The 17932-nt window shown below is 35.0% G+C and overlaps 1 protein-coding gene across 2 annotated transcripts; it reads right to left on the bottom strand.

The window, feature by feature from the left end:
* Positions 1-7974: 7974 nt before the first annotated feature.
* Positions 7975-16670, bottom strand: LOC134844318 (uncharacterized). 2 transcript variants are annotated; one of them, XM_063860950.1, is made up of 2 exons: positions 16220-16670; positions 7975-9588 (listed from the first exon to the last, which is right to left on the bottom strand). In XM_063860950.1, exons 1-2 carry the CDS (start codon positions 16595-16597, stop codon positions 8179-8181), a joined length of 1788 nt encoding a protein of 595 aa, XP_063717020.1. In that variant the 5' UTR covers positions 16598-16670; the 3' UTR covers positions 7975-8178. The 2 variants fall into 2 exon arrangements, with proteins under 2 accessions (XP_063717020.1, XP_063717021.1); XM_063860951.1 differs by having other exon boundaries at positions 7975-9540.
* Positions 16671-17932: the final 1262 nt, after the last annotated feature.

The following is a 17932-nucleotide window of genomic DNA, read 5'->3' as shown; positions in this document are numbered from 1 at the left end:
CCTAAGAAAATGGTTCTACATAGAAAGAGTTTCCTGTAAAGCTAGCACGCTTCCTCATTGTTCCATTGTAATTTGTCTGCATACTTATTATTTTCGTGGCAAGAGAAGCATCCAAATTTTGCAAGCTCTAGCTCATTCAGAACACAACAGCTCTCGCTCATTCATAACTGATTCGCGTCAATTTCATTGTAGTCGCTTCGTTTTACAGTTAGAGATTCTTCCAAAAAATTTTCCAGCCTTAGATGATTTAAAGTTAACCAATGTGCATTTATTCAAAATTAAGCCTGCAGCAGTTTTAGTTTTTCTGTCAAGGAACTCTTTCATCAGAACTATTTCTTCGTGGAGTATTTTATGTTACTGATCCAACTCACCTTTCTTAAGCTGAAAAACCCTTTCCCGCTCTTCAAATTGACCCATTAGTTCGATTACCTATTTTTTTTACCTCTAACGATATTTAACAAAATGTAGTAAAAATTTTATTCATACAGCTAAAAAATAAAATTCATAATTTTGTGAGCGAAAAAAACTTGTACTGAGAGATAAGACAGCTAGAAAAAATCTCAAAATCTAATCGATAGATGCTTGCCTTAATTTCTAATATTAGACGCAACCTAACTTGTCCAGAAAGCCGCAAGTGAGATTCATGTCAAAACATACAATTAAAAAAACATGAGAAACTGAAAGCAACTGAGTAAATTAGCAGATAATTTAAAATTGAAACAGATCACGACACCGAGCTCTTTTCTTTTCTTATATGATTCAACAACATGATTGATGCCCAACCCTGGCCACTCTGTCAAAGGAAAGAGCACCCTCATTCCGCAAAAAAAGTGTCCGGGTTTCATGTCCTCGCTTTGAGCTCTTTTCCGACTACCACTCCACCTTCACTATTATCTAATTCGATAATTCTCTACATGTCATTATGACTAAATTCGTCATGTTACAAAGTGACGTAGTAGCAGATTTTTAACACTTTCAACAGCGACAGGAAAATTCTCAGAAAAACAAAGCAACATAACACCTTAAACGAAAACTCTTCATTGAATGAGAAAAGATAACTCACTCTGAACAACAAGCTATGCCACAATTATCTACGACAACACGAGGTCAAAGACTGCAACTCAAGACAGATGCAGCGAGTGCAACCAAATTATTAAATTGAAGTTACTCTCATAATAATTAGCAAGCCGCCTTTTTAAAGAATTGCTTGTTGAATGCACGGAACAGCCTTTCAGGTCACAATAAATCCAAAACACTGCAGACAATTCCAAAACCTCTTTTTGAAATTTTAAACCCAAGTTACAGCGACAATTTCAACAACAGAACAACAAGGTGTTCAAGTGTCCTTTAAACAACCGGAATTAGTCGCAGTCATCCACGAGTTTTCTAAAAATCAAGATAAGCTTGAGTAAAAAAGCTGATTGTCATCGACTTCAATGCGTACTTCTTTTATCATCTAATAACAGGCACATACTTCGGTGGAGCTTGACTTAAAACCATGAAAACCAAAAAGACTATAGAAATTGAAAAAAAAACTATTTAGTTTGAAAGATTTGAAAAAATTGAAGCCAAGTAAGCATCGTGAATGTTTTGCTTTGCTTTAGAGAAAATTGACAGCTTTTTTATTTAAACTCTGTTTTTGTTTTTCTGAATTAATCGCCAATTCTCAAATAAAACCAAAAAAAGATTATTGCTGACAAAAATCAATGCCTGTATAGATGTAGCACTAAACAACGCCCTCTGCAGTTAAGTCAAAAACAAAGTTGATCCTCTTCAGCTGTGATAAGAGCTATCATTTGCTAATTCAAAAAAACACGCCAAAACACTACAGCTACACTAATTTCTGCTTCGGTGCAGGTTTTCCCGTCACCACACATTAACTGCATTTAACATTGATTGCAGATTTGTCTTCGAACATGCAATCATCTTTTGCGTTAAACTCCATAAAATCTGCATAAAATTTTTTGTTCAATTTGCACCCTGAATTCTCTGGATAATTTCACTCTTTTCTCAGAAAATTTTCAAATCTTTATTCGTTTGAACGTGGGGAAATTTCAGACAACCGATGCAATCGTCAACAAAATTGCCAACTACCTCATCTTTTTTGGCCTCGTCCTAGGAAAATGGTTCTACATAGAAAGAGTTTCCTGTAAAGCTAGCACGCTTCCTCATTGTTCCATTGTAATTTGTCTGCATACTTTTATTTTCGTGGCAAGAGAAGCATCCAAATTTTGCAAGCTCTCGCTCATTCAGAACACAACAGCTCTCACTCATTCAGAACTGATTCGCGTCAATTTGATTGTAGTCGCTTCGTTTTAAAGTTAGAGATTCTTCCAAAAAAAATTTCCAGCCTTAGATGATTCAAAGTTAACCAATGTGCATTTATTCAAAATTAAGTCTGCAGCAGTTTTAGTTTTTCTGTCAAGGTACTCTTTGATCAGAATTATTTCTTCGTGGAGTATTTTATGTTACTGATCCAACTCACCTTTCTTAAGCTGAAAAACCCTTTCCCGCTCTTCGAATTGACCCATTAGTTCGATTACCTATTTTTTTTTACCTCTAACGATATTTAACAAAACGTGGTAAAAATTTTATTCATACAGCTTAAGAATAAAATTCATAAACTTATGAGCGAAAAAAACTGGTACTGAGAGATAAGACAGCTAGCAAAAATCTCAAAATCTAATCGATAGATGCTTGCTTTAATTTCTACTATTAGACGCAACCTAACTTGTCCAGAAAGCCGCAAGGGAGATTCATGTCAAAACATACAATAAAAAAACATGAGAAAGTGAAAGCAACTGAGTAAATTAGCAGATAATTTAAAATTGAAACATATCACGACACCGAGCTCTTTTCTTTTCTCATATGGTTCAACAACATGATTGATGCCCAACCCTGGCCACTATGTCAAAGGAAAGAGCACCCTCATTTCGCAAAAAAAATTGTCCGGGTTTCATGTCCTCGGTTTGAGCTTATTTCCTACTACCACTCCACCTTCATTGTTATCTAATTCGATAATTCTCTATATGTCATTATGACTAAATTTGTCATGTTACAAAGTGACTTAGTAGCAGGTTTTTAACACTTTCAACAGCGACAGGAAAAGTCTCAAAAAACAAAGCAACATAACACCTTGAACGAAAACTCTTCATTGAATGAGAAAAGTTAACTCACTCTGAAGAACAAGCTACGCCACAATTCTCTACGACAACAGGAGGTCAAAGACTCCAACTCAAGACAGATGCAGCGAGTGCAACCAAATTATTAAATTGAAGTTACTCTCATAATAATTAGCAAGCCGCCTTTTAATGAATTGCTTGTTGAATGCACGGAACAGCCTTTCAGGTCACAATAAACCCACAACACTGCAGACAATTCCAAACCCGCTTTTTGAAGTTTTAAACCCAAGTTACAGCGACAAGGAATTGACAGTTTAACAGAAGCTTAACAAATTACTCGAAAAAAATTTTACCTATAAAACGAGGACAAACAACAGAACAACAAGGTGTTCAAGTGTCCTTTAAACAACCGGAATTAGTCGCAGTCATCCACGAGTATTCTAAAAATCAGAGTAAAAAATCAGATTGTCCTGGACTTCAATGCAAACTTCTTTTATCATCTAATAACAGGCACATACTTCGGTGGAGCTTGAATTAAAACCATGAAAACAAAAAGACTATAGAAATTGAAAAAAAATATGTTTAGTTTGAAAGATTTGAAAAAAATTGAAGCCAAGTAAGCATCGTGAATGTTTTGCTTTGCTTTAGAGAAAATTGTCAGCTTTTTTATTTAAACTGTTTATGTTTTTCTGAATTAATCGCCAATTCTCGAATAAAACCAAAAAAAGATTATTGCTGACAAAAATCAATGCCTGTATAGATGTAGCACTAAACAACGCCCTCTGCAGTTAAGTCAAAAAACAAAGTTGATCCTCTTCAGCTGTGATAAGAGCTGTCATTTGCTAACTCAGAAAATCACGCCAAAACACTACAGCTACACTAATTTCTGCTTCGGTGCAGGTTTTCCCTGTCAGAGACAGTTGCCTAGGACAACTACAGATAGTTTCTATGAGATTTACCAGATAGTTTTTATGTATCCGTTTTTGGGTCGAGCCGAAACTTTTCCATTTTGAGTACATGCACTTCCTGTTGAAGAGGATTGCAAAAGCAGTCCTTTAGTGCTGCGAGACTAGCAGGAACATTCGCACGAGAAACTAGTCCTACCGGCTGGTAAAACCGCAACGCGTCGTCTCGCAAATGTAGTTGAAAAAACTTCGCTTGGAGTCGGATCGATTCCTGCTACACTGACGCACTCTTGAATCAATTGATCGAACTGTGAGAAGTCTTCCTTTTACGTTCCTCCGAAAGATTCGACTGATATAAATGTGTGCCATCTTAGCGTAGTCGGATGACTATCAGTTAAATTAAATTGCTGCTTTCAATTGGAAAAGACACCAACAGAGTAGAGAAATTGAAAGCTCTTTGGGTAAATGACTTTTGAGAAAAATCAGTTCAAATTCAAGACAAAACTATGAATCTTGTGCCAGTATTTGTTAAGAATAAAAAGCTCTAGTCAGTTTATTTGAGTAACTTCAGACAACTGAAATCACTGTAGTAAAAGGAGCACTAGCCAAAAAAAATAAAAGAATTAAGAGCACGGAAATTCTGATTTAACTGTTTTTGAGTTCAATTTCCTGTTAAATTGAAATGACATCTATCATCTGATCAGCATAGGAAAAAAGTACTTTTCCCGTCAAATCGTCCCTCAAAGTTGTTTTCAACAACTCCTTTTTGCTGTAGTCATCTACTGACTGCGGCACTGTATGAGTCAGGTACTGCCTTGATCTTTGCTTTAACGAGCCTGGTTCTCGTCGTGTGTTGTCAACACTCACTGTGCGATCTTCAATCTTAAACCTTTTCGATTAGGATTAGTTACATCTTCCATAATTTTTCACTAAATAATAGGCCCTGTTTGGTAATTATCATTCAAATGTTTTACAGATAAACTCAAATGTTCCCTGTTAGCGGCAAGGCGATTCTTCTACAGACGGATGTTTGGGTCAGATTCTCAACCTTATTCTTTAGTTGATCTCTTGAAAAAAAATTTGAGCACCCAATTCTATTTCTTTCTTGAGCTGAGCTCTTAAATTTCAATTCAGTTCTCCAAAAATGAGCAAGCAATTATTTTCATAGTAATTATCTTTTGAGATAACTTGGACTTCATCTATTGATATTTCATGTTCTTTAACTTTACCAATTTACCTATCATGACACTCAACAGCACCTAACCAAGTGAGTTATAAGCTAACGACATTTCAAAGACGTCACAAGACCCTTCTTGAGATTTCTAGTCTGGCGGTTTTTACTTTTAAAAGAAATTTAAAAATTGATTTAAATGATCGGTGAAAAAAGTCTATTTTAATTGCTTGGTGATCTATTCAAGAACTCATATATGCAAAAAAATATTTGTCCCTTGAAGTTTGAAAACCAAATTTTATGTAATTTGCAGTTTAACTATAGTCAATTAAAGTCTGTGTGAACCATCTATAACTTTAACGAAAAATCTGGATATCCAGTTACTGCTAAATAATAGACGAGGAAGCGACGACTGGTTTTAGCTCAGAATTAAACTTTCTAAAGAATAGTTTGTTCTGCAGAATTGGTTGAACCACAATTCCAGTCATGAAATAGGTCACTTTCAAGTTAATTTAAGTTAAAATGGATACAATCAAAATATGATGGGCAGTTTTAACTATTATTCAGGGACGTCACAATCGGGTCTTATCTAATATTTGCTCTAATCGATTTTCTGCCAAATCTTCTAGTAAGAGTTTGCCAGAGCATACCATAATAACAACACGATATGAACTTATGGCAGAACGTTTGGAATTTCAAAAGTTCTAGCTTGCATAAAATTGCTAAGTACTTCACAAAAACCATTAAATTGGAACTGTTTTCCTTCGCAAACATCTTTTAATTACAATATAATTCATTCATTAAACCCGTCATTCAATGCGGTGTTTTAGTGTATGGGTAAATTAATGAAAGTAAATTGATTTCAATTTTCAAAATGCAAAACAGAATTATCAGATTCAATTTTTTAAGGTTAATGTGAAAGCATTTATGAACTGACGGCTGATAATAATTTTGCTACTGTGGTCGAGTTACATCTATATGAGCTCTTTAAAGAGATGACTAAGCAATTAACTGGAGTTAGAAAACTCAACTTTCTCCAATTTAAAAAGAATCATCAAAGTCTTCGATCATCATTAGTGAAAGCAAGCTTCAATATTTTAGGGGTGTAGGCATTAACTTTCTGCTTCAATTTTCAATATAATTCTTTCAGAATAACTTTTTCAATAAGATGCATTTATTCGATAATATTGAACAGATCCAACCATAACTGTCTTAGATGTCTTTCATAACTATATATTCGATAACCAAGAGCTGCATGGACTCATTTTTCGATACGATCATTTGATTTCTGCGTTGATGTGTTGCATCATTTAAGAAACTCCTACCTCTTATACACAAAACACTTACTGCAAGACGACTAATTTCGATCTCAGTTGGTGTGGTCCCTGCCCCTATATAAGCTCCCCTGGAGCTTATTGAAGCATATTCCACTAAGTATAAGTAGAAGCATGAACACGTTGAAGGATCTGATGACCAAGTGTCAGAAATGACTTTGCCTTTAGATTATCGGCAGAATGAAAAAGTTCCGATTTTTTCCTTTTTGCGCAATAGTATTTATTGATATTCATTGCACACTGTTTGTTAACCCATCAATCGAACATCCCGTGATATTTCGAGAACATTAAGACTTAAATCTAAAAGATTTGATGTAAAAAAGAACATTAATTGAATAAAATTTTCAAAAGATTTAAAATTGTTGCCATCTTTTTTTTGTTAAATGATCAACTTCAGCTAATTTGATTAATAACTTGTTTATCTAGGGCCAACATAGTAAAGGCCTTGTGTCTTGCGTTGGTCCTAGGCGGACAATAGTTTATTGATTATAAAATTGAATTGCTGTAAATGTCATTGATGATGTCAGCTGGAACTTTTAATTTGAAGTACGAAAAAACAGTAGAAGGTTCACAATACCAAGAAAAATTAAGCCCAACTCTAAAATGTCTCAAAAATGAATGTTAGAAACAATATTCTGAAAAAAACACAAGAAGGAAGCCTTTCCATTTTAAAACTATGGTTTACCATCAAAGCTTCACGCCAATTCTATATTCTCCATCTTAATAAAAGAGAAAGGGTATTGTCTCTTAAAGCATAACCTTTAGATTCTCTTAAAGTTCTCCAGAGCTTAAAGTTCCGCATTTCTTCAATGCTGTGATATCCGAACAAAAGAAATAGGTATAAAAAACTTTACAACAGTTTCAATTTGTATTAAGCTGTGATTATATATTTATGAATTCAATTTAAGCTCAATCAAAATAGATTTTTTTTCGACCAACACAATTTAATCTTAGCTATAAGAATAATAGGACAAAAAAATCTAAAATATTTAACAAATAGAAACAAGGATAGCCCGTTACTGTGCAAATAGCACATAGTCGTAAGAATATACAAAAAACCAAACAAAAAAAGAAATTACGCATATTCGACAGTCATGGTCAACTAGGCCAATTCGAAAACAATTTTTGTAGACAAATCACTAGAAAATTTTTTTTTTAAATGGTTAAAAAAATTTATATTTTTTTGATTTTTTGAAATTTCTGATTCACAATATGGCGCTTAAAAACTCCACGAACTAACTTTACTTGACGGCTAAAATTAAGCTTAAATAATTTATTGTACGCCTTCACGCACGCCTCATTCGCTCGAAATTGGACAAAATCAAACCGGTTTTTCTCGACACTGAGAAAATTGATATGATATATAATTCGACCCATTTCGATGAGTTTTTGTGGTACATGATTTCGCGTGGAAAACAAAAAGAAAAAAACTAAAACACTCGAATACAAAGTTCCTTCATATTTTTCAAATGATCGGAACATAAAAATATATTGTGAAAGAATTTTTAGAATATAACTATGCTAGGAGCACTTCCGCAATACGTTCTTATCATCTATATCGCGACATAAAACGCCAAATCTGAGGAGCAAGAACAGCAAACGAAGAATACTGACTTTTTAGACCCTCTTACCGCTTTTGATACTAATTAGAAAACTATGAAACCCTCGTTTAGTTTCTCTGTCACTTTGTTTTTGTCCGATTCAAGTGATCCTTTTTTGAATTTCAAATGCAGAAACCAGCTATCCAAAGCGTCCAAATTCGATTCGATTCTAATAATGCTGGCTGCATTGTCACCTTCCCACTGGTGAACTTCTTTCAAAGAAAAATTCTCCTCTGCTTCGTTCTTGAAGAATACTTTGATCTGTTTCAGCTTGCAGCACCAAATTAAGATAAGCGTGTTTTTCTCAGCTTCAGCTGGATAAATGGCCTTGATCCAATCAACTTGCGGAAAATTGTGCAGAGAATAAGGAATGAAAAAAGATGTCAGTTGCTCTGGGTCAAAGTAAATGATATCAAAATTGATTAGTTGGAAAACGACCCTGACCCTGTCAGAATTGCACGAATGATGACTGAAAAAACATGGCTTCACGGAGCAATGTATCTTAACGCTTTCTTCTTCTGATGCTTTAATTGCATCAAAAGCTTTGTCCCAGTACATAATACCAACATCTGGATGTATTCCCAGCGGGCACTCAAAATCATTCCAATTATATTCCGTTATCAAGACCGGATTCTCGCTACTTTTCAAAGTGTACTCAAATACAGATTCATTAGTTATAATGAAAACTAAATATGAGTAAATCGCTCTTTGGATGAAGTGCACGTCGCCACTCAATTTAACATTGATTATGTATTTGTCTTTGAAATTGCAATCATCTTTTTCGCGTGAAATCCATTCATTTATGACTTTATCATTTTCCCAGCAGGTAATCTGCAGCTCGTCTTCTGTTTGTTCGAAGTCAAAAATATCAGAATTTTCAGGAAATCTGTTTAAGAACTTCTGTTCCCAGAATTCATCGGACATTTTGAAGCTTTCCTCAGAACATTTTTGGATCTCTACTTGCTTGAACATGGGCAATTTAAGACAAACGACGACATCATCAACAAATTTGCCCACTAACTCATCAATTTTAGCATCGTCGTAAGAAAATGGTTCGACATAAAAGGAGTTTTCTGTGAAGCTAGCACGCTTCTTCAATGTTCCATTGCAATTTGTCTGCATCCTTTTTATTTTGGTAACAAGAGAAGCATCCGAATTTTGCAAGGAACACAACAGCTCTCGCTCATTGAGAACTGATTCAGCGTCGATTTCATTGTAGTCGCTTCGTTTTAAAGTTAGGGAATCTTCCAACATTTTTCCAGCCTCAGCTGATTCAAAGTTAACCAATCTGCATTTCTTCAAAAGTAAGTCTGCAGCAGTTTTCGTTTTTCTATCAAGGTACTCTTTCGTCAGAATTAATTCTTCGTGGAGTATTTTATGCGACTGATCCAACTCATCTTTCTTATGCTGAAAAACTTTTTCCCGCTCTTCGAATTGATCCATTAGTTGGAAGACCTATTATTGGACCTCTCATGATATTTAAAAAAATGTGAGAAAAATTATATTCATACAGCTAAACCAAAAAGTTCTGAGCAAAAAAACTTGTACTAAAAGATAAGATAGTTAACCAAAACCTCAAAATGCAATCGATGGGTGCTTACTTTAATTACTACCATTAGACGCAACCTAAATTGTCCAGAAAGCAGCGAGGGAGATTCTTATCAAACATACATTCAAAAAAGACTTGAGAAACTGAAAACAACTGAGGGAATTAGCAGATAATTTAAAATTGAAACAGATCAAGACCCCGAGCTCTTTCTTTTCTCATATGAAACAACAACATGTTTGAGGCCCAACACTGTCAGCTCTGTCCAATTAAAGAGCAGCCTCATTTCGCAAAAAAAAATTTGTCTAGGTTTCAGGTCCTCGGTCTCAGCTCTTTTCTTACTACCACTCCACTATTTTACTACTAACACTACCACTCCGTATGACTAAATTATTATTGCTACGATGTGACGGAGCAGCAGATTTTAAACACTTTCAATAGCGACAAGAAAGAGTCTCAGAAAAATCAAACAACATAATACCTTAAACGAAAACTCTTCATTGAATGAGAAAAGGTAACTCACTCAGAAGAACAAGCTATGCCACAATTCTCTACGACAACACGAGGTCAAAGACTGCAACTCAAGACACAGATGCAGCGAGTGCAAACAAACAGTTAAATGAAAGATATTCTCATAACAACTAGGAAGCCGCCTTTTCAACAAATTGCTTGTTGATTGCACGGAACAGGCTTTCAGTTATCACAATAGAACCAAAACACTGCAAATCAATTCAAACCGCTTATTTGAAGTTTTAAACCCAAGTTACAGCGATAACCCAAAAACCTAACAAATTACTCGAAAAAACTTATACTTCAAAAACGAGGACATACAACAGAACAACACGGTGTTCAAGTGTCCTATAAACAACCGGAATTAGTCGCAGTCATCCACGAAAATTCTCAAAATCAAGACAAGCTTGAGTAAAAAAAGCAGAATGTCATAGACTTCAATGCGTACTTCTTTTAACATCCAATATTAGGCACAAACCTCGGTGGAGATTGACTTGAAGCCATGAAAACAAAAAAACTATAGAAACTGAAAAAAAAAAACTACTTAGTTTGAGAAAATTGAAGAAAAAAATTGAAGCCCACTAAGCACCGTCAACGTTTTGATTTGCTTTTAAGAAAATTGCCAGCTTTTCTATTTAAACTGTTTGTGTTTTCTTTCTGAATTAATCGCGAAATTTAAAAAAAAAAACAAACAAACAAAGATTAATGCTGACAGAAAATCAATGCCATTTTATTCAGTTGAGGTAGCACTAAACAACGCCCTCTGCAGTTGAATGAAAAAACAAAGTGGATTGTCTTTAGATGTGATGCGAGCTGTCATTTGCTATTTCGGAAACATCACGCCTGTTACATCAATTTCTGCACCGGTGCCAGCTTCTCGATTTAGAAAAGTTAAGGTTACCCAGGCTGGTAAAACACCACTGAATATTGAAATGCAGAAGTCGTGGTATGATCCTTGGAGGTTATATCTGCAGAGTTGCAAAAAGATAGCTGGGCTCACTCGATACAGCTATACTTCTTTTTGTGACTTGTAGAGCTTGCTAAGCAGTCTTCTGTGGAATTTTATCAAACAATTGATATTTTTTGCATCAAAAAATATAACTTTGAGCAGCTCGTCATCAGCAATTTAGGATACTCAAAAACAAGCTCAGTAGTTATAAAATAAACTAAGTCTACATCAATTGCTTTTTGAATAAAGGTACTTCGTCACTTAATTCAACATTGATTGCAGATTTTTCATCGAAATTGGAACCAACTTTTCGGTAAAAACTCCATTCTTCTGTGTCTGTATTATTTTTTCCAGTACATAATCTGCCACTCGTCTTATGTTTGTCTACGGTCAAAAATTTTGAACACTTTCAGAGAGACTCTTTAAAAACTCTTGTTCCAAGACTTCTTCGGATATTTTGAAGGTTTCATCAGAAAATTTATGGATCTCTATTTGTTTGAAAGTGAGCAACATAAGAAAACCAACGAAATCATCAGAAAAGTTGCCAAGTACATCGGCTATTTTAGACCCGTCGTAACAAAATGGTGCGACATCAATTTTTCTGTCGAATTAAAACGCGTCTTGACTGTTCCATTGCCGTTTGACTGCATTCTGTTATTTCAGTAAAAAGGGAAGCATCCGAATTTTCCAATGACCACAACAGCTCTCGCTCATTGATAACTGATTCAGCGTCGATTTCATTGTAGTCTCTTCGCTTTGAAAAAATACGGAATCTTCCAACATTTTCCAGCCTCAGGTGACTAACTTCTAATCAACCTGCAGCAATTTTCGTTTTTCTGTAAAGGTACTCCTCCGTCAGAATTAGTTCTTCGTGGAGTAATTTTTGTGAATGATTCAACTCATCATTTTATGCTTTAAAAAACTTTACGCTCTTCTCAAATTGACTCATAAATTGAACGACCTGTTTTTGACCCTCTCATGATGCAAACATATGTGGAAACAATTTTATTCATATAGTTAAACGAAGGAGTTCTTGAATAAAAAAAACAGAGACTGATAGACAAGATAGTTAGCGAAATTCGCAGAATATCATCATTGGATGTATATTTTAATTTCATCTATTAGACACAAACCAACATGTCCAGCAAGCCGCGAGGCAGTTTGATTTTTAAAATAAACATGAAAAAATGAAGAGAAACTGAAAGCAACTAATAAAATTACCACATGATTTAAAACGAATGAAACTGCCTAATTAAAGCTTTAAACCCAAGTTAAAGCGACAAGAAACTGACAGTTTAACTGAAACTTGACAAATTATTCGAAAAAAGTGATACCTCACAAACAAGGACATGCAACAGAACAACAAGGTGTTGAAGTCTCTTTTAGCCAACCGGAATAATTCGCAGTCATCGAAGAGTATTCTCAAATGCAAGATAAGATTGAGTAAAAAAGCAGATTGTCATCGACTTCAATGCGTACTTCTTTTAACATCTAACATCAAGCACAAACCTCGGTAGAGATTGACCAGAAAACATGTCAAAAAAGACAACAGACACAGAAAAAAAACTATTTAATTTGAGAGCTTTGAAAAAATTGAAGCCCATTAAGCATCCTGAACATTTTGCTTGGCTTTTTCCATTTGAACTTTTTTCTCAACTCATTGTCAGTTTCCAAATTAAACTAAACAAAGATTATTGCTGACAGAAAATCGAAGCCATTTCTCTTTTGTTGATGTAGCACTAAACAAACGCCCTCTGAAGTTGAGTAAAAACAGCGGATCGCTTTTAGCTGTGATACGAGCTGTGATTTGTTTTTTTTTTTAAATCACGCTAAAACTCACCAGTTATATCAAATTCTGCACCAGTGCCAATTTCTCCTACTCAGCCTAGGACAACACCAGTTGAAAGACTGCAACGCAAAACACGGATGCTGCGAGTGCAACCAAATTATTAAATTAAATCTCGTACTAACTCGAAAGCCGCCTTTTCAACGAATTGCTTGTTGATTGTACGGAACAGGCTTTCAGTTATCACAATAAACCCAAAACACTGCAGACCATTTCAAAACCACTTATTTGAAAATTTAAACCCAAGTTACAGCGACAGGGAATTGACAGTTCGACAAGGAGTTAACAGAAACCTAACAAATACTCGAAAATACTCAACGAGGACGAACAACAGAACAACACAGCGTTCAAGTGTCCTTTAAACAATCGGAATTGGTCGCAGTCATCCACGAGTATTCTCAAATTTAGGATAAGATTGAGTAAAAAAGGGACATTTTTTTCGGGAAACCTGGATGGAGATTGACTAGTACATGAAACCGAGAAAGTAAAAATGTAAAACAACTATTCAGTGACTCTTAGCTACCTACAATAATTTTCACAAACCTCAAAAAAGGCAGCTACAAGAAACGCTCCAGTTTCACAAGATGTTGACAGCAAACTATCCAAACACTCAAATGCAACAGCAACTTCAGAAAACTCTTCATTTAATTCAGAAACTCACTTTGGAGAACACGCTTTGCTATAATAGCTAAAAACGACAAAAAATATTCAATTGAATGAAAAAGAACAACGTGGAGAACAAGCTATGCTATAATTCTCTAGAAAAGACTAGGTCAAAGATTGCAACTCAAAACCGAGATGCAGCGAGTGCAACCAGTTTCAACAATGAGCATTGCGCGACTATCGAGTCAAACTGCGATTCAACGCTAGCCAGCAGCAGAAAACCAATCAAGCAACCCGGCCACTCCAGCATGTGCGTTGCAGAGCTGATTCATGTCTTCTTTAAATATCAGTGACTTTTCAACACAGCCCGAGATTCATTGGCGCGTACGCTTTTTGGACAACGGTAACGCTAACACACACATCTCACAAAATAAAACAGTGCAATCTTAAAAATTACAGAAAACAATAGACACAAAACAGATCTTCATACGAAAACCAAAACGTTTTCACTCGCATACCATGCACGCAAGAACCAATGACTAAGCAATTCGACCTTTTGTACACACTCGATCAAGTAAGACCCTCAAAAAAAATCGTAGAAGAGAGCATCAACGGCAATTTCAGCATATTTCCACTTGCATCGTATCAGCTACCCCATGCTCAACGACAAATCATTATGCAACATACTTTACTATCAAACTTAACGGCGACTATTTTTCTATTGCTGCCTACCCAAGATGATCTACAGCATATAAAGAAAACATAGGTAACAGCTTTTTGAGAAACCATCAAAAAAACTTTCAGCAACACTACTTCGTAACATTGAACCGCAAGATGTTTCGACAGCGTAGCTCAAATAGATTTTGACGGAACCAACAAAAAATCATACAAAACACGGAAATCCGCTGAGTTCCTAGAAGAAAAGTTTCAGCAGCATCAATCAAGAAAGTTCAACGCACTAGAAAACTGTTAGGAACTGTGAACAACTGAAAGACGACAGAGTGAAGTCAGGACATGGTGAAATCAGCAGAACATTTGACAGCAGAAAACCAAAAAAAAATTAAGTTACATATATTCTCATGCAAAAAATGATTGTCAACAAACCCGATTTGCTCGTAGACTGCTCGAAAAAAAACTTTCAATAATTATATTTAACAAAAAAACAACTGTACGCCACCTAAGTTTCATCATGGGAAAATTCAACAGAACTAAAACGATATGGAATTAACAGTTTAACAGAAACCTTGAAAAATTTAAAAAAAAAACAGCAGCAACTCAACCTGATACCTCAAACAAAGGGACGCAAAATATAACAACGTGGTGTTCAAGTCCTCTTTAGCCAACCGTAAAAATATTCAGCGCCATCCACGAGTATTTTCAAATTATGCATATGATTTGATTTGATTTGTTCAGGAAGCCTGAAGGAGATTGACTTGAAAACAAGCACCCAAAAATACTATTAAATCTGAAAACAACTGATTTGTGAGAAAATGAAGCCAATTAAGCTCCCCGAACGTTCCGCTTTATTTTGAAAATAGGGCTGTTTTTTTTTTCACTTAAAATCTCAGCAAATGTTTTCTCAATTTCCTAGTAAAAGCAAGCAGAAAGTATTGCTGTCAGAAAACTAATTTTAATTATTTTAGTTGAGGCAGCACTAGACAACGTCCTTCGAAGATGAGTAAAAAATAATAACGATTCTTTTCAGCTGCGATTCGAGCTGCCATTTTCAATTTCAAAAAAAAATCGAGCTGAAAACAAGAGTTCAAAAATTCTTTCTACGTTACTTGAAAAAAATGAGATGTTCTAAAAAATATTTTTATTTCTTACATTTATCTCCCCTCCCCCACCCAAAACACGCTATGTAAAGCACAGAGTGAATTTTTTCCGTAGTAGTCTCAATTTCAAACCATTTTAACTTGGCAAAAAAGATCACAAGTGAAATGTTTTCACTTTTGAGGCCCGGTTATCAATATCTTTAAGACTATAAAAATCCATTTAAAATTGCTGCTTGAAAAGACTGGAGAAAAACACCCCGAGCACATATTTCGTCACTTCTTCGAAAGTCAAAACATTGAAGAGAATAAAGCAAAAATTTATACGTTGAGAAAGCTATAAGTGGAGAATGGAAGCTTAATTCTCACATAAAAACTAACTTAAGAAAACGTGAATATTTTTTGTTGCAAAAAATAGGTGAGATTTCGACTTGCTGTAGCGGCAACTAATAACAGTTTTTTCTGAACAAAATAATGCCTATCATACAATTATGTAAGATCATGTGTAGCTCTTTTCTTGTGTTCCACAAGGTTCAGACTCTGTGTTCGACTTTGCGTTCGAATATTTTTCGAATTTAAGATCCTCTGCTTCAATTTTTTGTTCAATTTTGTGTTCGACTGTGTTCCGACCATGTGTTTGACTGCTTCGAATGTTTTTTCTACTATGTTTGTTGTAGTAAGAACAACGGCAGTATTTGTTGCGGTATCAGACTTTGCATGAAAAAAACCTTACTTCCTAATGTTATCAGATTTAGCGTCGGAAAAATAACATATGTATAGTTCCGTCTTCATACGTGATCGGAGCAATCGTAGTAACTTTTTTAAGAAAAAATTAACTAGTGTTATCATGAGAGCCTGACCTGTTTCCTTGCTTCAGAAGCTACCGATTGTATAGTTTTCAAATTGTGTCCACCATGATCGAGTGTGCACTTCAAACAAAGTAAGCTTTCGCAGTCCACGCAAAAATGCGAACAGATAATTTTGTGCTGAGAACATATTTCTGAATCGTGGCCACGATAATCAATAACAGCATGCATTTTTTTGACATGCCAACCAATGCAGGTATCGCAGATTTGTAAATTGCTGCCAGAAACCGCTCTCTCGTTAGTTTCGCAATCTCGACATCTAAATGCCAATTCTTCTTGCAATTTTTCCTCACAAGAAGAGCAATATATATTAGTTTCGACTTCGTCGACGGCTGCAGTTACCTGATGGGGATTTTCGCTGTTTTCGGTCATTATTCGCTGTTTTAATAATAGAAGGGTCAAGTAAGGCTGAATATTCAGCAGCTATACATCAGTAACTCTTCTGAAACTAACAAAATTCTAATTTGTAAATTTCAATATAGGTAACTAACTTACTTCCCGAACATTTGCCGCACTACTCAGGGTGTTTTAAAACCACGTTTTTAATGAACAATCTCTATTTCTCCAATGGATAATCTCTATTTATTTTTAAAATTAGCAGTAAAATTTCGCAGAAATCTGATGATAAATTTGATTGTTTTTTGTTCACGCTTTTTTCACTGAGTTTTGAGCTGAACAAGCTCATATAGCGCTGATTTAAACACAGAGGCGCAGCTGTGCTTCACAAACACCAGCGAAAACAAGACAAAAAAGCAGATTTATAAAGTGAAAAAAGAAAAAATAGAAATAAGCCTCGAATTAGTAAAACTTTGCTACGTATGAAGTCTCAAGCATTGCCCTCTCGTCAACAATTGCTTTAATCGTCAAACACTAGTCAAATAACAAAGCAGCTACATATGCTTACAAATTACAAATGATATGCAGCAAAAATGGCACCAAATACAAATAGACACAACTTAGCAAGTAAAAATTTCGAATATAACAAACTGAAGGTATCCACACGAATTTTGCATGTAACAAATTGGAAAACATAATGCCACAATATGAACATATTCTGTATTTCAAAAAATGCGAGATGTATATTCGATTTAGAAAATTTCTGAAATCGAGTTTTTATGATTGTTATGTTGTTTGAAACAAATAGCTTTTTTCGGTTCATTTATTGAATTTAAATTGCATCAACTGTGTTAACTTATTACTATTCGAATGACGAAGCACATGCTATCAAAAAGCTGTAAAGGTGCCCCAAAAGCAGCATCAATATTTGTGACTTAGATTAGAAAAAAAATAGTCGTAGTAAAACACTAACGCTCACTAAAGCTCACAAGTGTAAATAACCGGATAAATCCAGCAAAACTGAAAAATTCAAACTCGTTTCTCTCAAAATGAGATAACTTCAGACAAAAAAAGACGGGGAGAAAAATTACAAGGAACTTATAAAGAGTTCTTAGGGTGCAAATTTTTGGGAGAAACTTAAATCGAATCTATTCCTTTTAAAAGGGTCAACTCAATTGGGTCAAAATTAGGCAGAACAGGTCAGTTCAAACGTGAGACCGCATGATCCCATAATTCCCATTTTCTACATGGGTTGATTGATCCAAAAAGTTACTTTAGTGTTTTTGTGATTTAAAATACTGCGAAAGTAGGGATATATCTCTTACCTTTTTTGAACTCTGGTCTTTCTTTTCGGTTGGCGCCTTTACATCA

Source organism: Symsagittifera roscoffensis, chromosome 4, assembly GCF_963678635.1.
Source record: "Symsagittifera roscoffensis chromosome 4, txSymRosc1.1, whole genome shotgun sequence".
NCBI lineage: Eukaryota > Metazoa > Xenacoelomorpha > Acoela > Convolutidae > Symsagittifera > Symsagittifera roscoffensis.
Note: the sequence above shows the minus strand (reverse complement) of the source record. Positions and strands in the feature narration are given on the sequence as shown.

Coding starts and splice junctions, on each gene's coding strand:
- LOC134844318 (XM_063860950.1), bottom strand. CDS start 16,597: ATGACCGAAAACAGCGAAAATCCCCATCAGGTAACTGCAGCCGTCGAC. Junction 9,589..16,219: donor CTTCTGAAGCAAGGAAACAG/GTCAGGCTCTCA, acceptor GTCCAATAATAG/GTCTTCCAACTAATGGATCA.